This window comes from Cavia porcellus, unplaced genomic scaffold (genome assembly GCF_034190915.1).
Source record: "Cavia porcellus strain 051 isolate PalLab524CR breed Dunkin Hartley unplaced genomic scaffold, mCavPor4.1 scaffold_29, whole genome shotgun sequence".
Lineage (NCBI taxonomy): Eukaryota > Metazoa > Chordata > Mammalia > Rodentia > Caviidae > Cavia > Cavia porcellus.
The window spans coordinates 36566209-36588715 of record NW_026947512.1 but is presented as its reverse complement, the minus strand read 5'-3'; the positions used below and the strand labels follow the sequence as shown (position 1 = coordinate 36588715).

General features: G+C 33.6%; 1 protein-coding gene across 8 annotated transcripts in view; it reads left to right on the top strand.

Moving 5' to 3' along the window:
• The window catches only part of Hmcn1 (hemicentin 1), a 398189-nt gene that overhangs the window by 281758 nt on the left and 93924 nt on the right, over window positions 1-22507 (top strand). For all 8 annotated transcript variants that reach the window (XM_063240159.1, XM_063240157.1, XM_063240158.1 and 5 more), the window contains 12 exons: window positions 1705-1827; window positions 2415-2576; window positions 4211-4492; window positions 5543-5710; window positions 9264-9377; window positions 9946-10032; window positions 11579-11770; window positions 14423-14596; window positions 15803-15916; window positions 16599-16744; window positions 20465-20615; window positions 22088-22282. In XM_063240159.1, coding sequence (XP_063096229.1) covers window positions 1705-1827; window positions 2415-2576; window positions 4211-4492; window positions 5543-5710; window positions 9264-9377; window positions 9946-10032; window positions 11579-11770; window positions 14423-14596; window positions 15803-15916; window positions 16599-16744; window positions 20465-20615; window positions 22088-22282 — 1908 coding nt within the window. The remainder of the gene's footprint in view (window positions 1-1704; window positions 1828-2414; window positions 2577-4210; window positions 4493-5542; window positions 5711-9263; window positions 9378-9945; window positions 10033-11578; window positions 11771-14422; window positions 14597-15802; window positions 15917-16598; window positions 16745-20464; window positions 20616-22087; window positions 22283-22507) is intronic.

Sequence of the window (22507 nt, the reverse complement as noted above, 5' to 3'; positions counted from 1 at the left end):
GGGAAAGGGCAGATTGGAGAAGGCATCTGAGATCAATTTTAAAGGTGTATATTTTATTCTTAAGTGTGCAGCACCGTGCTCGACAGGCCTTTATATATTTCAGTCCAAAGGCAATAGATTTTACTTTAAAAAGATTTGAAGATGGACTGAGATGCTCAAATATGTATTTCATGAAAAAAGCAGATAAACTCTAGACGTATTTAAGAAATTGAATCAACAAGATTTTGTGGCTTAGCCAGCTGGGAGGTATAAACAATAGCATTTTTTTCCCTCAGGAAAAAAAAAAGAAAGGTGAGTTCAGTTTTGGACATCTTATTCAGCCGTGCTTCTCAGGTATCCAGGTTGAAACATTAAGCAACCAGTTGGATGTAAAAGTCTATTTCTCAGAAGGGATCTGCATTCCAAATTCAGATTTGCAACTATTTGTAGTAATAGAAGCCACAGGGCAAGAGGATGGCAGAGTTTAGAATGGAGATTAGAAATACATAATAGAGTCAATCTACCTAACAGTATCATTTTCTTCTGAAGACGTTTGAGTCTGTAACATGACATGTAAACTGTAAGGTTCATCCAGAATAAGGCTGGTGCCCAATCAGAAGGGCAAATGTGCAAAACAGTTGAAAATAATGGAAAGGGACAGTTGAAATTAGAAATTAGAGACGTGAATAAACAAAAGAACAAGCAGCTGGGTAGGTAGAAGTTTTGAGAGATGAAAGTACTGGCGATTCAGTTAGGTTTGATGAATTGAAAATTGACAGTAATTAAGAGGGCAAGAAGAATGAGCAATAATCCGATAGTGGCTTAAATTCATAAATTTATGGGGGAAACATTCTAAATAATAAAAGGGCTGCTATGGAGAAAGGAATGAGGAAGTCAAAGAACTGAGTAGGCGGGGTATGTATAGACTGAATTTATATTATGAATGGTGAGAATGATGCTAGCACTTGGTGTGAAGAAGTATAAAAACAAGGACAGTGTGTCCAATTGCTCAGTGAAATGAGTGACAGGCTCACAGGCAAGGGCGAGAAAAACAGGAGGGGATTGGTCGCATGAACCTAAAGAACAACCTTTACTTGAGAGTAGTTGAACAGTTACTGGAAGCTATATTGGGGCCTCAGGAGCATTTTCCCTCCATAAATAATAGGACACCACAGAGCTGTCCCAGGGGAGTTTAGCTAGGTGTGTAAACTGAAGCCTTTCAGAGACGCATGGGTTAACGTTACCTTGGAAGGTTCTGGGGAAGTGCTGGAGGCAGGTAGGGCGGACAGCTGTGCAAACTGGAATGTGTCTTGCTCTTAGATGAAGCCCCTTGCCTTTGATCTTTATATTTATGCCTAGTCTTTTCTAATCCTACTCAGTGTTTTGAGATATCAGCTCTGAGTGGATTAAAGTCTGGGTTACATTTAAACTCGGGAGTTACCTTTGCTTTTTTATTCAAAGTATGCTAATATCTGTAATAAAGTCACTTCTTTTTATGTTATTCTGCATACTTTGATTATTAAATTTCTACCTGAAAGTGAACTCTGTTATTATTTATTCTGTATTTTAGATGACTTTTAATATAATGTTGATACATCAACCTCTTGTAGTAATTATTTTTTAGTTCTTTGAGTGGAAACCTGTTTTTCTTGGATACAAAGCATTAGGGAGATTCTATGTGAAATATGAGATATAGAAACAGTATTTTTATTTTGTTTTTTTCAGTGCCGCCAAGTATTTATGGTTCTGATGAGCTGGTTCAGCTTACAGTCATTGAGGGAAATCTCATTACTCTATTGTGTGAATCAAGTGGTATCCCACCACCAAATCTCATCTGGAAGAAGAAAGGTCAGTTTTCATCCCTAAAATTTATAAAAGTGTAAATGTAAACTTTTTATTGTTTTAAGTTAACACATCAATTTATAAACAAACTTACCTGGAATTTGTATGTTAAATGTTCGATAGCAACATTGCTTTACATTAAATTTCAACATGTAAGATTTCTATACTAAGAAGCTGAAAATCTTTATTTTTAAGACTAACTGCTCCCTCCAAATAATCAATTTTCTGGGGTCATTGATAGGCTTGTAATCAAACACATATGGGTAACAACCATGATCATTCTTCTAGAGACCTTTTTTTTCTTAAGATAAACTAAAAAACAAACATTTTTACTATATTTATGACAGTTTTACAATAGATATTAATATTCTTGGTTGTAGCCACACTAAATATATCAGACAGATCATGTAAATTTTTTATTCATCTACATTTTGGTTATTTTATACATCATAGCAGGGTTATTTCATAGGGTCTTTAGGACTTTTAAGTACTCGGACTAGGAAATTAATAAATAAGGATACGTACTTCTCTGAGCATATATACAAATGCTATGTGTTTCCACCTCAGCTTGTATCACTTGGTGTTCTTTGCAGGCTCTCCAGTGCTGCCTGACTCTGGAGGGGAGGTCAGGATGTTGTCTGGAGGCAGGCAGTTACAAATCTCAATTGCTAAAAAATCTGATGCAGGCCTGTATACATGTGTGGCATCAAATGTTGCGGGAACCACAAAGAAGGACTACAGTCTGCAAGTTTACAGTAAGTTGCCGGTTACCATGCTTTGAGCACAATTTTCTTGTCAAGCTTCCCAGTCTTCCCTTCATTTTTCTTCATATATACATTCATATTCATATATGTAATTTTACTTTAGGTAAAGAAAAAAGGTAAATACTAATAATGAAACAGTGTTTCAAAACCGGTTAGTTGGAGCATTGTGTACTGTTTTTGTAGTTGTTCAGAGTATAAAATATAGGCATGATATTGTGTCCAAATAATACTAGCACAAAATTTTCTTTTCAGGGAACTAAGAAAAGCTATCTGTAAAACTATCTTAACTATCTTTTGTACAAATATATTTTTTTCTTTTTCCCTTCCTTCCTTCATATATTAAAGATTACATTAGAGTAGTTCAATTTGATTGAACTACCATATGATTATAAATGCAAACTATGCCAACATAATTAGAGAGCAAAACTTCTTTCTGTTGTTATTTTATTCAAGAAGATAGCTGTCCTCGCTGCCTCAGCTCTCCAGTGACATGCCACAATGTTGCTGTAATGTGCTGGCGGAAGAAAAATAAATACATAGATGGATTGAAGTTAGGACATGATACCATAAAGTACACTGACAATGCATAGAATATTTTATTTTAAAGACCACTTAGCTTGTTTTTGATTTTAGATGCTTTCAACTATTTACATTATCTCATTTAATTTTTACATGATCTGTAATATAAGACAACACCATTTTCTCTATTTTAAGTATGCAGAAATTTAAGCTCAACTACATTGTTCATGGTTTATGTGTGGCAGAACTATCCCTAGAATATGGGATCACTGACACTGGGCCACTTTTCTTTCCATACACATTTGTGTATGATGTTGTTCTAATGTTTGTTCTTATGGTCAATATCAGTTAGATGAATTCAGTGGCAACGTAAACCAATAACTGGCTCTTAATGGTTCGAACTAGTAGAGGTCTAATTCTCACGTGATGAGAAATATGAAGTTGACAGTCAGTCACAGGAGCTGGCCAACAGTTGAGATCAAGACAGGAGCTCTAGAATTTTCCTATTCTCTCCATTCTGGTCTTAAGGTAGTTTCCTGAATTGTGGGATCAAGTACACTTTGAAGCCAAGAGCAGGAAGTGGCAGTATCTTTTTGTTACACCAGGAAAGCAATATGGTTTCCTTAGTCTCTTATGTGATCTCTATTTAGATTTTATGGTCCTGGATTGATTCATGTGGCCACTGCAGTTTCCAAAGACTGAAAAGTTTGTAGGTTTTCCAGCTCCCAGCGTGGAAGGTAAAAGGAAGAAAGAATCATAACAGACATTGATTTGTGAGCTAAGCTATCATATTGATTATTAAATTAGTACTAGAAAGCCTTCATTATAGCAGAGATACAAGTGAAAAGTTCAAATAGTTATATGATTTCTTAAAAGTTAATGAATGGGATTTTTTTATTGTGTCAGTAACTTTATTTTAGATGTAAGTCCACTTGGAAACATAAGAGAAGAATTTCACCTTTCAATATAGTAATGTCACCTCTGTTAATTCTCTTCTTAGTAGTTAATATTTTGGTGTAAAAAGTGTGTCTCATGCTGCTAATAAAACATCCCTGTGTAAGACTTGAAGCAAACATTTTGTTTCTTGTTATCTTTTTTCCCTCCAGTTCGACCAGTAATAACCAACAGTGGCAGCTACCCTACTGAAATTATTGCTGCTCGAGGGAAGACTATTTCTTTAGAGTGTGAGGTGCAAGGCATTCCTCAGCCAGCAGTGACCTGGATGAAAGATGGCCACCCCCTAACCCAGGGTAAAGGATTTGAAGTATTGGATGATGGCCGTATCCTCAAACTGAAGAACATTCATGTGTCTGACACAGGCCGTTATGTGTGTGTTGCTATGAATGTAGCCGGAATGACTGACAAAAAATATGACTTAAGTGTACATGGTAAGTAGAAAGTGATTCAATAGGTTTCTTAATTTACCACCCTCAATGGAGAATATAGACTTGAAGTATTGAAAGTCATATATTTATTGCCTCTTCTATGTATGTGTGTGCCACTTTCCTAAAGTAATGATAATAAAAAAAGAAATTGGTACTTTCTTAGGCTCATGCCATGGGAACATTAAAACATTTATCCTTTTATTCCTGATTTCATGTTACTTTCCTCACTGAAATAAACACATGTTGGGTATTCTTTTAGAAATCACATTGTAAATCAGAAATTCATCGCCTTCAAGTGCTTTTGGTTCAATGCTGACCCAAGTAAATCTCTTAATTGTATATTTCCAAATTAACTGTCTTAACTAGGAAAGTATAAACATAAATTCCTTAGGACTTGCTTAATCAGCATCTTTTGGGCACAGAGTCTATGGAAGTCAGCTTTAAAATTCTAATTAATGAACTGTAAAGTTTAGTGGGAATAGACCCAACACACACATACTCCAGAAGAACTATTTGATGAATACAGCTTCAGGTGTAATTTTAAATCTATAGAAACAGTGGTAAATTTAATAAACACAAATAAACTTGAATCCAGCTAAAGTATGCACGAAGTATTAATATAAGTTTATAGTCAATGTATACACCATGCTAAGAGTCAGAATGTAAAAGAGAAAATGAATTAATTTTAAGTGCACTTTTGTTAAATTGCTCTTGTTTTTTAGGATCAAAATTATTTTCTAGAAAATTCTGAAATTCATGAATTCATATGATAAATTTACCAAAAAAGAGAAATAACTCATAGGAAACAGTTTCCAGCTATTGAAAAAACGTATTAAAAGTCATTTATTGATTAGAATGGAGAACAAATAACATTTAAATTCCAGGAATATAACAAATAGTCCTGAAATTTAATTATATATATGTACACACACACACACACACACACACACACACGTATAACATCATTTTGTTTTTTTTTTTATTTGACATTTGGTGTATATCAGCTATCTTCCATTCAATTTCTCGTTTTTTTTTTTTTTTTATGTTTTATAGTCCCTCCAAGCATCATAGGAAACCATGGGACACCAGAAAATATCAGTGTTGTGGAAAAGAACTCAGTGTCCCTGAGTTGTGAGGCTTCAGGAATCCCTCTGCCTTCAATTACCTGGCTTAAAAATGGTTGGCCTGTCAGCCTTAGCAGTACTGTAAGGATCCTTGCAGGTATTCAAACTTTTGATAGCCAAAATTAGCTTCATATGGCAACACTTTATCCTTACATTTTCATTTTTAGTGTTTCTATTTTTAGTGTTTCTAATGCTTGCATGATATCCACCAAATAAATTGAGAAAAATGTTGAGGACATAGCAAGCTTATGAGAATCAGAAATACCTCTTAAATATTTCTAGATTTCTCTAAAAACGGTACTTTCTTATATCTTAAGCCATAGGGCTGTCAAATATTTTACAAAACAATTTGAAAAGTGAAAAATTAAAAGAAATGTTAACTTTGAATCTGCTAGAGTGTCTCATGTTACAGACTATACCCCAGGCCCAAATATTTCAGTTTATACCTAACTAACCTAAATGATGTTTCTATTTTGGGGATGGCAAAGGTCTCTGTTAGCTAAGACTTGATCATTATTTCAGTTTATTATTCATTTAATTGTGTAGAAAACCACAAATAGCTTATCCTCTATGGACCAATTTAAACTTTGAAATATCTCTTAAAGCCTGCCACAAAGCATATTTACTTGGCTTTTTCTGTTGTAACAGCTTACATCCAAATTAAGAAGATAATTTTGGAAACTTTATGGTAAATAAAAAGCTCAGACACTTAGAGAAAAATCTTAATATTTTGAATGAGGTCATTCAAATTGACATAACACACCTCATGCCAGTACTTAGGAGTTTAAGTTAAAAATTCACTGTACTTACATCCAAACCACATATAAAAGCTATGAAGAGAAGTAGCTTCAGAATTCTTAATATGAAGCGAAATCTAAATTGTGTTACTCTGTACTAATTGTCTATTAGGGTTATCATAAAACATATTTTGTCACACTGATAAAATTATCCTTTCCCTTAATAGTAAGAGAGCACTTATACTCTAGACTTCAATCTTATTAGGAAGAAGAGAGGAGGATTTACTCCTAATATTTTCAAGGGAGCATAACTATAGCCATACCTGACTGAAAAATGATTTGTGTGATTAATTGTATCCAGATTTATGGTTTATTTGATACTTAATCAAAATTAGATATTTGAGCAGCCATAATAGAGAAGGGATTATTGTCAATCTGTCTAGGTCCAGAGGTTAAAGGTGATATGAGTGTATAAATGTAAATATAAAGGTAATATGAGTGTATAAATGACCTAGAGTCATTCATGTGGCTGACTGCAAATGACTTTAAAAAATTATTTAGCCCTTGCCATTTAGCCCTGTTCAAATGTTAAATTTGCAGTACTCAAGACTGTTTCAGAAAATATGCCTTCCCTACTGTTGAAATTAGGCCTAAATAACCTACAGTTCTTTCTTTCTTCCTGACCTTAGTCTATAAATGATAGAAATTTATGAAGATAAACATTATTAACCATATTTATTTCCTACAATTGCCATTGTATTTATGATCTCAAACAAGTCATTTACCTTTTTAACTTTAGTTAAAATATCATCATTTGTGAAGTGAATATATTAATAGCATCTGCATTTTAGGGTTTTTGTAAAGATAAAGCAGTTAAGATGGTCCCTGCATACATGGTAAGCACAGTGTCTGTTTGATGTTATTGCCAAAAGCAACCTAATAATAGGTTTGTAGTCTCCCTGTCCTGAAAAATGTTCCTATGCTCTAACTATGAAGTTTTCATTTTCTAGGATTCCCAGTCTCTGTTGACCATAGGAAATGAATAGTAATTACAATTTTGTTAAAAATTAGTTACCGAAATTGTGAGCACAGTATTTTCTTGAAATCAACGTCATAGTTTTGTGTTCTTTTTTCAGTTGCTGAGAGAATAAAAATATTAAATATGTTCTGGAGCTTCTAGAAATGAAGATGACAAGATAGAATGATACACTTTGGCTTTTATAACTTTACAGGAGTGGTGTTTTGGTTTTATTTAGTTCTGTTTTGCCTGACTAGCAGCTAGAGATCCCCGAGGAAACACATCAAAAGGTTTTCACCAAGAACTTCTATGCTGCCAAAGAAGTCATTCACTTTCATAGTCTAAATATTTGCCTTGTGGAATAGATGAATGATAATTAGATAAATGACATGATTTGCGCAGCCCTCGTCTGCTGCAAACTTCTATATTATTAAGATTAGTTCTCTTAGGACCCTAATAAGTCTTTCTGAAAGCAATTCTTTGCTGAAGTCTCTATTGTTATTAAAAAGTCATCTGCCAAGAACAGATAACTGCTATAAAGATTTAATAGGTACAAGAAATGTCTTTATAAAAGTGTACTTTATTGTGAGATCCATTTTTGTTTTTCACCAGATTAAGAGAACATCAAAAAACAAAGAAAAAAATATCATGAGACAGAGGTTGAGATTTGTAGAGCCAGTAATGACTCTTAAAAGTTGCTTTGGTTTACTATCTTAACTGAAATCATCATATGGTCCTACTGATTTGAGTATGTAAATCCTTTCTAGTTGACAAAGTGTTTTTATAAAGCATGTTGAGATAATTTCTATATTTATTTAATTAAATTCAGCTGGAAATAAAAAGAATGAATTCAGACAATTAGTTTTATTCAAATAAAATACTATTAAGTTCACCTTTCCATAGATGGAAGTTGGGAAAATTGCTTAGTAAAAAAATCTCCATGTCAACTTGTTGTATTTATGTCAACCTAAAACAGATGGAAACTCCTGAGCAAGATCCAGGTAGCTATTTACATAAAATTTTTATGTTTGCCCATTATAATTTTTTGGTCTAACTATAGGGTGCTAAGCAAAAATGTACCACATAGTAAAATTAATATAAAATGTAAGAAATGCCTTTTATTTCTTAGACTTTTCTTCCTAATTGGTTTTAAGGAATTTATCTCTTATTTCTTTGTGAATTTTATTTCATTTAATTTGTTGTCTCCTCTACCTCTATCTTTAAATGGAGTTTCACTTTCATTCTACCTACATTGCTTGCATTAAATGAATCTTTGAACATAGTGTTACTTAGAAGTTCGCAAAGAAAAAAACACAGGTGGTATATGACATGACCCCATAAACTTTGTTATATATAATTCTAAGGTTTCCACTAAATGCAGTTGAAAGTTGTTAGTCTGTATTGAGGTCGACTTATTTGTTATATATTGATGTCAATCCAATCTGCATTATTGATCTAATCCTCTTCTGACATTCCTATTTTGTATATTCAGTGGGAAACTAGGCATGTTTTCCTAAACTTCCAGTCAGGGTTTTCCTTTGAAAACAAAAGTTACATCATGAACTTGGTTCATGTATACATTTCCGGGCCCTTTAATGATCACCATCAGTTCTAAATTTCTTAGCCTGATATTCAAGGACACCCAGAATTGACCAAACTCCCTCTAACCTCCTCTCTTCCCATTTCTCCACCTGTTCTATTTGGGTATCATCACTTCTGCCTTTCTATTTCTGTATCCTCATTCATGATCCACAAACAATGGCATTTCTCAGTTTACCTGTTAAAATAACTTGTTTTTTAAGAACACTCTTAAATATCATCTTCTCTTTAAATTCCATTTCTCACTTGTTGTCCCTTCATATTGATTTAAGTAATCTTGTGGCTTGCTTTTCCAGGAGGCAGGACACTCCGGTTGATACAGGCCAGAACAGAAGACACTGGCCAGTATATTTGTGTTGTAAGAAACACAGCTGGTGAAGAAAGAAAAGCCTTTGGACTTTCAGTATTAGGTATTTCTTTAATTTGTAGTATGTAGGCAGAAAAAAGTCTATTGGCTCATCTACATTCTGGAAGCAGGATTAACATTTATTTGGAGCTTGATCTATATTAGTATCCTTTGACGCTGAACTATGACTCTGGCAAGAGTCAAGTGCTAGAATTGTTTGGAGGCAGTTAGTCTAATTAAAATGGTTAGCCTGCCATGTCTTGTCAGTTTGCAATTGTCTAAAATATTCTCAGACACTGAATGACTTATTTAATGTGATATTATTAAACTAATAATAGGATACATAAATTTCCTCCTGCATTGTTTGTTGATTCATTTTTATCCAGGCTTTATTTACAATAAATAAATACAATAAATACTTAAATTTACAGTTAAATTTGGTATTAATGGATTCATGGTACCAAACTTTATAATATATATTAAAATTAGAATTGATCAAAACAATACATTGTCATTCTAGTAATCAAACAATGACAATTTGGAGATTTGTTTTAAAGCTGTTAGCTTAGTATGTATAGATGTCTAAAAATGTAGCAGGACTGTTGTTAGATTTTTAACTTTTTTTTTTTTAGAGCCACCTCGTATTGTGGGTGAGAATACACTGGAAGATGTGAAAGTAAAAGAGAAGCAGAGTGTCACACTGGCTTGTGAAGTGACAGGTAGGGAAGCACTTCTCACTATGCTCTGAAATAGTTGAGGCGGGATCTGGCTAAGGTGAAGGACATTTAAAATCGAATCTTAGTAGAGCATTGCAGGTAGAAATGTAAGAGGAAGCCAGAATTCTCTCAGATTCTGTGGAGATGAAAAGAAATTTTCTCAAGACTGATAAAGACAAGAAAGAGGAAAAATGAACTCTGGTATTTTCTTTCTAATCAATAAAATTATATTATTATTATTATTTGTGTCTCTACTTACATGTAGTTTTACTTCCTGCCTCATCCTTCCTTTTTTTTTTTTTCTTTGTCTGTATCTTTGTCTTCCTTTGGTTTTACTGTTTTCTTAAACTGCATTTCAAAGAAATAGGTGGGAATTTTGTTAGAAAGATAGCAGCATTATTTGCTGGTGGGCATTATTTGCTTGTTTATACAAGAACAAATCTGTCACCGTTTGTTAACATGCTTGCATATTAGCAAGAGAACAAAGACTAGGAAAAATAAAAATTCTACAACCAGTTTCACTATCTTTATCTTCTAATTGGTTTGTTGTGTACAATCAAAATAAATAAATCTCTAAGGAATGCTGTCGGGCCTGCCTTTTTATGGGAAGGGGCTTGCAGTTCTAAAGAGCAATTGGAGTGGCCAATAATACTTTATGGAAAGCCAGTGTTTTAATGAAGGATTGAGGAGTTTGTTCTTTCATCATTGATGTGTCTGTATGAGCAATAAATTTAAGCAAGGAAATATTTTTATTTTAAGAAACATAGATATTACTTACTCAATTTTCTTTCTAGAACAATGCGGTGATTAACAACTGTTACACAGAAACTATTTGCTTAAATCTTAGAGCATTCTCTGATCAAGCTTTCTATTTTTAGTATATCATCTTACTTTTCTTTCTGATTATGATTTGTTTTAATGGATTTAAAGTTTTTAACAATTATTGAAACAATTTAAAACTTAATACTAAATGTAATTCTGCTTTTAAGACAATTAAAAAACTCATCTATGTGGAAAAATATTAAAAGAAGAATTAGTATATTAACAATATACTTATGTTTTTACCTCTGTATGCTAGAACCCTGGTACAACTTAAACTATCTTTTGAGTTATTTCATTAAAGGTTTTATTTTTCTGTAATTTTTTCTAAAAAATGTAAAATCTTTTTAAGAAATGTAATATGAATAAAGAGGTATTCTTGAGTAATAGTTTAAGTTAAAAATGCTCTTTTGAAGTACAGTTTATTGTGAAAATGATCATGAAATAAAAATATGAGTTTAATTAAACACAGTAATTAATTTAGGATTATTTCAGTTTTAGATGAAAAATAGCTTACTTTTGAAAATGGCTTCTAATCTGCATGTAACTTTGTCATAGCATCACCATTACTGTTACCAAAAACATTAGTTTGAAAACTTACTTTAGGATGCGTGGTTAGTACATTATTTTTGAAGTAGAACGTGTAACAGGGCACATACTTACTTTCAATGTTCATCATTTGGAAACATATTATTATGAGGCATGGGGCAAAAATGGTTTTTATTTGCAGGGAACCCAGTACCAGAAATCACATGGCACAAAGATGGACAGCTCCTCCAAGAAGACAAAAGTCATCACATTATGTCTGGTGGTCGTTTTCTTCAAATCACCAATGCCCAAGTGTTACACACTGGAAGATATACCTGTCTGGCTTCTAATGTGGCTGGTGACAAGAGCAAAAGCTTCAGTCTCAATGTGTTTGGTAGGTACAAGTTCTTCATTAAATCCTGAAGAACTAGATGTGATTATAAGCTAATTTTTTTCTTTCTCTGTGCATTTACTACCTCTGTCATAGAATTTCATTATGTAGGGAGTACCAGTGTCATGGCCATTTACAGTTTTTACTTAATTAACTAATGCAGTCATTCATAAATTCATTAGATGCTGTGGAATACCTTACTGTTTCCCAGGCACAGTATATGCCAAGGGTAATTATGAACAAGACAAGTATTAAATATGCTATAGTAAAAGAAAATGTTGGTCAATGAAAAGCATGTAAACAGTGAATGAATATCAACTTAAGATACTGTATCCTTTCTTTGTGAAATTCTGCCATTACTAGAAATTGTACATATCATAGTTGTGACCTAGAGGTGATAAAATAACTCTGTGTTTTGATGCATTTGGTTCCTGCAATATCAAAGTAGTGTTTGTGATCTTGGGAATGATGTAACATTTTTTTCATTATTTCCAATTTAAAAGATACCACTTAGATTTGTTGTATTTGGTGACCCTAATATCAAAATAATTCCACAAAAATCAATTGACCTCCACATTAGTTAGTAAATTTTTGTGGTTGTGTTTGCTTGTTTTTACTTACTTGCTATACTAGCTGGGGAGCATATAAATAGTGCCATTAATAGGAATTTCCTATATAGAACACAGCCTCAAAGAGCTTACAGTCTAATGAATACAAGAGATATATGTGTGAAAAAAGATAATTAAATTACCAGATAATGTATATGTGTCAGGTAAAGAGGGTATAATTAGTATATGTTTTACAAGATTATACATTCTTTTTTGTTTTATAAAGAGGTTAGCACTAACATCTAATATGATATCACAAAACTAAATACATGAATAAATATGAATGAGAATTTATGTCCTTACATGCCTATGATCTCTGTACATTTAGTCAGTGTAGAAAACAGAAACATCAGCCCCAGATTATCTGTTCCTTCTTGTAGCTTGTCACTTCTCTCAGGACTTTCAGCCCTTCGTGACTTATTCACCCATTACTGATTCATCTTTCAGTATTGACCCTTCTCCTAATCCTGTCATCTGTCCTCCTGAAATCGTGCTTTAAAACCCACTCCAGCTCCTGGCTACAATTAAAATTGGGCCCTTCTTGGTGATGTCAACTTCTTTGAGAACATTGCTCACTCTTTATTCTAGGCACCCTAAGACAGGCCATCTCATTGCAGGAATTTCCCTGAAACGCCTCCCTTGTCTGATTCTTTATCTAGTTCTTTGTCATTTTTCTAATTCATTGAAGGTTGGAATATCTTATTCAAGGACTCTTTTCCACCAGCTTAATGAAACTGAGGCTATTTAAGTATTTGTTTCCCACTTCTAGTCTAACTAGACAAAAACTCAGTGCCTTCGTCGTTTAATTTCTCCAGAAGTTGGGTTATCATTCTTGTTCATAGTTACTGCTTGCACTTATGTCCGTGACCCTTTTTGTCTTTGTTGATATGTTACTTACTCCCACTGATTGCTGTACTTGCAGATTTACCTTTTATTGTTTCCTCATTTCTTATTTTAACCACTTATGTCCCACTGAAAATAGGTTTTTTTTTTTCCTCACGCTGTTTTGACACTGCCCTGGCAAGAACTACCCTATTGTTAAGCCCAACAAATAATTTTCAGTCTTGATATATGATTGGTCTCTCTTTCACTGACAAGATTCTTGCCTAGTTATCTTTGTACATCTTTGGTTGAGTCCTATATTTCTCCTTTATGAATTCTTATTGGATCTGTCTCTGAAACATTGTGGTTTCTAGGATTCTATCATTACTTCATGACTCTGGATGTTCTAGATATCTCTTAAACTCATTCCCAGATGTTAAACTGTCAACTCTTTTAGACTGTTGACTTAAAAAATCCACATCTGAAACCCAGATCTTTCTCAGCAGATGCAACATGCCGATCTAAAATTGCTTATTGGAATTTCTAACTGGAATATAGGGCTTAAAACTAATGTATTCAAAATTTATCTCCCTCTTAAATGAGGAAATCTTTCTAAATTTCTATTATTATTTCACTGCTATTTAACTTCCCAAGTTATTTTTCTCTTCAGTTTCCTGTTTCCCCCAAATTCCATCATCAAATTCTTCCAGTTAAAGTGCCTGGATTTAGCTGGCCTCTCTTCTGTATGTCTTTTTACAGTGCTTTAGTTCAATATCTCATATCTTTTATGAATCCAATATACCTCTTATTCTTGCTTCCAGTATCAACCCTCTCAAATCCATTCTTTACTACACTTTTCTCCAAATATGCTTTCTTGTCATCTGCTCACAACTACTAATGCTGTAGGACACCTCTGAGACCTACTCCAAGAGAGCTTCTCTAATGAAACTTGTCAAACCCCACACAACAGCGTGGACTGAATGCTGTGCCTCCAATCGCCTGCCCTGTCTTGATTACATTATGTTATGGTTCCTTCTTGATGTGTCATCTTCCTCATTATCCTGTGAGAATCTCACCGCTTTTGTTTAGACCAAGAGCAAACTTCAGTTATTTTGTAATGGTTAAGAAATAGAATTACATAAATAAAGACAGTGGCAATTTAGAAATGCACAAATAGAGCAATTTCTAAATATTTTTCTTTTATCTAATTTTATGTCTTTTCCAGTATCTCCTACAATTGTTGGTGCAGGAAATGATGGAAGCCCTGAAGATGTTATTGTTACCCTTAACAGCCCAACGTCATTGGTCTGTGAAGCTTATTCCTATCCTCCAGCTACCATCACCTGGTTTAAGGATGGAGCCCCTTTAGAATCCACCAGAAATATTCGTATTCTTCCTGGTAATTAATACACTTAAGATGTTCAAGATGCATCTGTGTCATCTACGATTGTAGAAAAGCAAAATCTTGAGCTTTTTTTCTTTACAAGATTATCTATGTTGATTTTGAAATGTTTTATAATTATTTAATTTCTCATTTTTAAATGTGCCCTCTGAAGGACCAAACATTTTTGAAAGAATATAAAAAATCTAATTAACAAAATAAACAAATGCTAAAATGTAGTTAATTGCTAAAATACATTGTAATGTAGAATAACAACAGGTAAAAATTCATTTTCTATTGAATTGAGACGTCAAAGACAGTATTTAGATCATTTATTCTACATATATATTTGAAAATCAAAAGAATTAAAAAGTACAATCACTGCCTTTAAGAAATTTACAGACTGGGAGAGAAATGATACATGTAAAAAGTTTGTCAACATGAATCTGTGAATACAGTATTATAAATACCAAAGGGTTATAAAAAATGTACTGGCAAGAATTTTCCTAAGAATTTAAAAGAAGAAACCGCCACTATGAATTGAAGTCTCCAGGAAAAGTTTTGTTGCTTCAAAAGTGGACCAGACTATAAAGAAAGTTCCAGAATTTAGTTGACTGGCAGTGAATTGTGAGATGTTTCAGATCCATCTGGATGACTAGAGTGGGAAAGGGATAGAGTGAAAATGGCCTAGCTATGTGCAGGTAATAATAAGAAGACCACTCCCCACTGTGTAAGTGGAGATATCATGTACCCTTGTGTTGGCTCAAAGGGCAAGAGAAAAGGCCAGGAAGGAAAGTTGGAGTCATGTTTTGAATGATTCTTTAAAGAATGTTTTGTTTGTACTTTAGGCAGTTGAGAACAACTGAAGATTTTTAAGGAACAAGAAACTAAAATTATTAGCTCGATTAATCTAGTTCAGGTGGATGAGAGGAGGAAGATGACTGAGGCAGAAGCCTATTTGATAGCAGAGTGAAAAGTGACCTAGCTAGAGTGGAGTTCAGAGGTTGGAGACTCATTGGTACAGGGAACCACTAGGAACTCAGTGTGTGTTCTCACCTACCACACAGTACCCTGATAGATTCTGGTTTGCTGTTTATCAAATTTCTGCCACAAACTGATGTATAAGAAGACATATGTTATTAATAACAACTAACTTTCTGGTAGTTTGTGCATACTCTACCACTTTGATGTCAGAGCTTCTTCCATGTTTTGGGATTTTTTTAGGAGGGAGAACTCTGCAAATCCTCAATGCGCAGGAGGACAATGCTGGGAGATACTCATGTGTAGCTACTAATGAGGCCGGAGAAATGATAAAGCATTATGAAGTGAAAGTCTACAGTAAGTTTTGAAAGAACACACTGTTTTATATCTTCCCTATTTTTTTAACTTTCTCGGTCCTATTTTTCATTATGGTTCACAATTATTTACACTGATCTTTAAAGACTCTTATTTATTCAGTTGCTTCATTAAATTGAATTAAGAATTGTGCCCATGTCAGTTGCTTAAGGATGTGAAGAGCTCACTCAGTCTGCACACTCTCCTCTTGTCAGAGACCGTGTCAGTGGCACTTTCTTAAACCTCTCTATTTTTGTCTCTGACTTATTCTCTTGGCCAAGCTAGTGTAGATTTGTGTATAAAACTGTTGTTTAAATGCATATGCCCTAATCCACTTCCCAAGATGAGATCATGAGTGATTTGAGGCTATTGCAATGTACAATGAACTGTAAATAGAAGGCAAAGTTAATACTGCCATTAATAGATTCCACATTTCCAGATTTTATTCCTCTTTTTATAAGGAAAGTATTTTTCTGATTGTCATTTTTTCTTTGACTCAGAACCTTTAGAAACCAACAAAGTGCTGTTTAATATTCATATTGGGGCTCTTTATGGACCTGAAACAAACAAAAATAGTTCTTCTGTGAAGAACCTTGGTGCCATTGGCTGCTTTGCACTGGTGGGGGATAGGGATATTTCTCTTCATATTCTGTGCGATTAACTGATTCATATTTATTTTTTGTAGTTCCACCCATAATCAATAAAGGGGACCTTTTGGGACCAGGTCTTTCCCCTAAGGAAGTGAAGATAAAAGTAAATAACACCCTGACTCTGGAGTGTGAAGCATATGCGATTCCCTCTGCTTCCCTCAGCTGGTACAAGGATGGGCAGGCGAGTTTTTAATTTCTATTTTTATTTACTAATAGTTTCTTAAAGACTAATATGATAGAAAATATTGTATTAGGCACCAATGACTCAGAAAATCATTATGACTTTAAATCTATCAAATCCTGTGGTTTTGGAATCTAAAACTACTAAAAAATAAAACAAAACAAAATCCAACCCACCTTTGACAACTTTGGTATTGTTCCATTACTGGGAAATTTGCATGATTGTTTTACTCACAAATTGATTGAAAATCTGACCACTGTCCACTGGAGTTATCAGGGGAACACTGTTTCTGTTGCGTAGCTTTACAAAGTAAGTAAATTTCATTGGAGAAGAAAGTATAAAGAAGAGTATAAAGTGAGTAATAAATACTCTTCATTCAGATCTGTTTCTAAACATCTTAAATGAAAGGTGGTATTTTTGTTATTACAAGAGAAAGTAAACGAGGCAAAATTAAATTACAGTGGAAAGCACAATACAGTTAGCTGAGGGCATTAGGAATCCTCCAACAAAAGGCAGAGCCTTTAATACTGTGATCAGGCTTTCAGACCACACACCCTGCTTTTTTAATAAGTTATACTCTTCCATGTTTGTTTTAAATACATTATATGCTGATGAACTTAGGTCAAAATAGATTTTTTTAGTGGTTGTTAACCCTACTTAATACAGATGTGAAAAGCTAAGCTGTTGTATCCTGTTTTATACATAATCAATCAAATGACCAGTTAAATTCTAGTTATTGAAATTTAGGTCATAGTCATGATTTAAGATGTAGCAAAGATATAGCTTTATTTCTTCAGATTCCAGATGTATTTTGCAATACTGGCAGCTAGGGAAAAAATCATTCCATACAAAATAAGCAATTTTCATCTGGAAGCCATTGCAAAAGGAAAACTATAGAACTCCCACCATGTTCTGTTTGTAGTTTCTTTTCTGTCTACAGGATTATTCCATGGTAAAATGTGAATCCTATACAAATTTACTTGGAAAAATATTTCCTTTTTCCTTTGAATCATGTAGTTATTTTACTTGTAACCATTTTCTCAAGCTTTTTCTCTCTACTACACATGCTACACGTTACTACACATGAAACATGCACAAATACATGCACACATACACAAACATACACACATAAAACTGGATTAAAGCCTAGAATGGCAGAAGAGTGAGGTATTTTTTAAAAGTTTCACTATGAATAAAATATTATTTAAAATTCAAACTAATTGATCAAATTATGTTTTAAACTGCTGATTTTATGTTTGATCCTGGTTCCCTAGAATTCTAACAAAAATACTTTTTAAAGTTTATTTTCCATATCCTTTCTGTTTTTCATACAAGCAATGCTACTTGAAGCAGTATTTAACACACACACACACACACACACACACACACACACACACACACAAAGTAATGACAGTATTGGCCCCAGTAGCTTTTAAGAGTCTTTGAGTTTTATTTATTCATTCTCTGAAATTTTATTTTTACACAGAAAATGTAAGCCATGCTATTTTTACGTAAGACATGCATTGATAATGATTTGCTGCATCCTAAATTATGTACTGAACACCGCTATTCATCAGGTTTTATTTTAGGTGCAGCAGTACAGCCATGAAAGAAATAGAAAAAAAACCCTCTACCATTAGAAGTTTGGGAAAACAAATCTAAACAAACAAATCTGTAAAATAGAATGTGCCAAGTGGTATAGATATCAGGAAAAAATTCAGTCAAGGAGGATACCAAGGATATTTAAATAGTGAAGACCTCTGATAACATGATATTTAAGCAGAAAACAAGACATGAAGAAAAGACACATAAGGTATTGTAGGGAAAATATTTCAAACTATGGAGTGTAGCAAAGGAAAAGACTGTGAAGCATTTGACCTGGAATGCAGTGGCCAATCAGACAGAGCACAGAAAATGTGTAACCAAGAGGAACACAGGAACTGCCTCGTGGACCAGTACTGCCTTATTTGAATGGAAGACCAGCTGGAAACTTTTACAGGAAAGATAAGATATACTTAAGGTTTCCAAGGGACTACACTGATTTCAATAATTGAAGAAGAAAAAGACGGTCCAGCTCTGAAGCTGTTATACTGATCAAAAAGAGAGACGGTGATTACTGGAACTAAAGTGGAAGCAATATACGAAGTTATACTCAAATATTTCAAGGAAAGAGACAATATGGTAGCTGCTGTTATGTCGGGTTATCTTGTGGTGAAACACTATGTTACTTGAATTGTCCTGTGTTACTATGTTATGTCCTCTTTTATCTTAATCTCCTTCTTTCTTTTAATGTTTTTAATAAAAAGATTTGAGATGTACAGGAGAGATGAGTACAAATGTTGCATGAGATCATTAAGAGAATGAGATTGCACAGAAAGAGAACATGTACAAAGATTAAGTTCTACATTTGGAAGTCAAGGATCAGAGAGTGTAGGGTCTCAAAATATAAGGCAGAAAAAGCATTTCAAAAGAAAGGCAAGTGAAACTCTACCAAATACCAATAACAAGGTAAACTAAGCACAGAGAATGCTAGCTAAGCTAGCATGTGCATGTCATTGATGACCTTCACAAGACTTTGGCATAGTTCAATTAGATCATATTCAAGAAAAGATAAGGAGATAAATTATAGACAGTAAATATAGAAAGTATACAGTAACATGACTTTAGTCATGTATAAAGTATAAAGTAACAGGAAAGTATAAACTAACAAGACAGTAGAAAATGTGGGCGTAAATTGCAATTGGAGTTTTTTTCTTTAAGATTGAAACTGCCCTGTGGAGTGCAATGGAGTGATGATGGCCTAAGTGAAGTGAGAAAGGATATAGCTACGGGAGTAATGTCTTTTGAGTAAATCAAGGGAGTAACAGAAGGGCAGAGACTGATTCTAATCAGAGTTAAGGTTTTAACCAGTGAAAGAGAGAGGAATCAAGGAATTTGAGGGCTCATAAAGGAGTGAGGATCATGGTAAACATTCTGTTTAAAGTGGGAATTCTGGATGGGAGGAGACTGAAAAACAGTGAAAAAATTGCAATATCAATGGAATGCAGACCTCCCTTTGAGGTCAAAACAATATTGGAATTGAGATGCTTAAGTAAATGATTTAAAATTTAAGAGGAGGCAGGCAGAGATTAAAAATTTGAAATTGATGTTATAAAGGGTGCATTTGTTTGGTAATTGTTAGGTTTATCTATGCCAGATTCTCTTACATAATAACTGAGAAAGAACAGAGTGCAAGAAAATTAAAGGAGAGAAGGCCAAAGTGCTGTAAGAGCATGACTTTGGAAGACTGTCCACATGAATATGGAGTCCAACAAGAATTACGAGAAAAATAACAGAAGGAAGCAGCTAAAATCTTCAAGTTTTGATGAAAAGTGAAACTTCAATAAGACGTCTCTAATTTACACATTTTTGTGTGAAGCAGGGATGATTCTGAGGGAACAATTGTTACAAATCAAATTAAATTGTACTAGTCGTCTCCGTTTTTCATAAATTCTACCATTTTTACAAAATTACAGAGGACACTTTTTTAATTGTAGATGATATTACCTGAAGAAACCAACATGGATAAATGAATAGGATAGCTATGAAAATGTTTTTCATTATAAAATGTATAAATGCATTACCTACAAATTGTTGGCACAAATATAAATGATCAACTGCATGCTTTCTTACAAGGTTTATTAAGTACTTAATTGTAATGTTATTATAATTAAATCACAGCCTCTTAAATCAGATCATCATGTTAGTATTGCTGCAAATGGACACACACTTCAAATAAAGGAAGCCCAAATATCAGACACTGGACGATATACTTGTGTAGCATCTAACCTTGCAGGTGAAGATGAGTTGGATTTTGATGTGAATATACAAGGTAACATTACTTTCTTATTCCATAAACTTTTATTGACATGACCTATCAGACTAATAGAAAAGAGATTAGATCTGGACTATTTTTTAAAAATTTTTCTGTTGGCAATAAGGCAAATTCATTATTGAAATTTTAAACAAAAGAAATTGAGGAAAAAGGAAATAATCCTATCATTTAGGATTACCTCGGTTAGGTTTTATGTGTTTCCTTTTGATACTTCATTTATAAATTTGCATCAAGTGATACAGACTTCTCTTTCATTAGCATTCAGCTGACACTGTACTATGAAATTTTAAAAGTGATAGTTATCTGGCATATAAGAAAGCAGTAAAAAATAGAATTCAGAACAATCAGAATTTGGATTGAATCATAATTGCTTCTGCCTCAAGATTGATGACTTGATGCAGTTGCTTAAATATTTTAAACTTTCATTTGCTTACAGTTAGAGCTAATACACAATTTTAGTGAGTACTAGGTGAGATAAGATGCATAAGTTCTTAGTAAAATAATTGACAATAATCTTTCTACTATTGTTACTCTGAGGGTTATTAACTATTCAGGATGAGTGTGTGTTTGTGTGTGTATGTGTGTGCATGTGTGTATATATGATTAAACTCAAGGATTCATGCATGCTAAGTAAGCTGTTTACCACTGACCCAGACCTCCAACCCTCTACATGGTTTTTAACAATTATGCCTGTTTCGTCTAGTATCCAAATATTTGTTTAAGAAGGCTTATATTGTTTAATGGCTAGGTTGTTTCCAAGTTTTCATTGCTCATAAATAATCTACACTGAACATTGGTACATACAAAATTTTTGCACATCTTTGATATTTTTTCAGTGGCTAACAGTAGAAATCTTCGGTCAAATGTTATGCACTCTTTTTAATGCTTTGATGTATAGGCAAAAATCTTCATAGTTGTTCTCAAAATATATGAGATTGTCTTATTATTTTTGTTAGTGGAATTTTCAATTCTGACTACATAATTTCTAAACACCCTTAGTAGAACCACTATTTTTAGTGGTCTTTAGTGCTTTGATCATCTTTCTTCGCCATGCTCCCCCTTGGGAATGGGCCTCTTTATTGTCTTAGTACCAGAGTCCTTTACAGGGGAAAAAATTGGTGAACACAGACTTCTGGTTGCTTTGTGTCTTATTCTTCCACATAAGAATCAGCTTCCAGGGCCAGGGGTTTAGCCCAGAGACTTAAGTGCCTGCTTGGCAATGTGCAAGGTCATGAGCTCAATCCCTGGTACCTAAAAAAAAAAAAAAAAAAAAAGAACCAGATTCTACTTCTGTCTACTTTGGTTTAAGAGTTAGTGTTGGTAGGTTAATAAGTGCTTAAGAACATTTTCATATCATCTAACTTATTATACTTACAAATCACTGTTGTCAAAATACAATTAAGATCTTTGGTTAATAGTTTGACACTGACATTCATGTTTGACTACAATTTAATGATTTTCCTCCATAGTTCCACCAAGTTTTCAGAAACTCTGGGAAATAGGAAACATGCTAGATACTAGAAGAAATGGTGAAGCCAAAGATGTGATCATCAACAATCCCATTTCTCTTTACTGTGAGACAAATGCTGCCCCTCCTCCTACACTGACATGGTATAAAGATGGCCATCCTCTGACCTCAAGTGACAAAGTAATGATTTTGCCAGGTAAAAATCACTGCAAAAATTTGGAAATGTGAATCTCTGTCAAATATGTTTCTTCTCATGTATTTTCCCAATTAAATTGCTTGGCCCTCTGGCCATGTAATTTAACTGGCATTAAGTTACTGTTATGCCATACATAGCCATGTAGTTCAAGTCAAGAATAGTCTAGTGTGAGAATTTAACAAGATAGATCATCTTAGAAAATTTTTCATTCTAATACTAGATCAC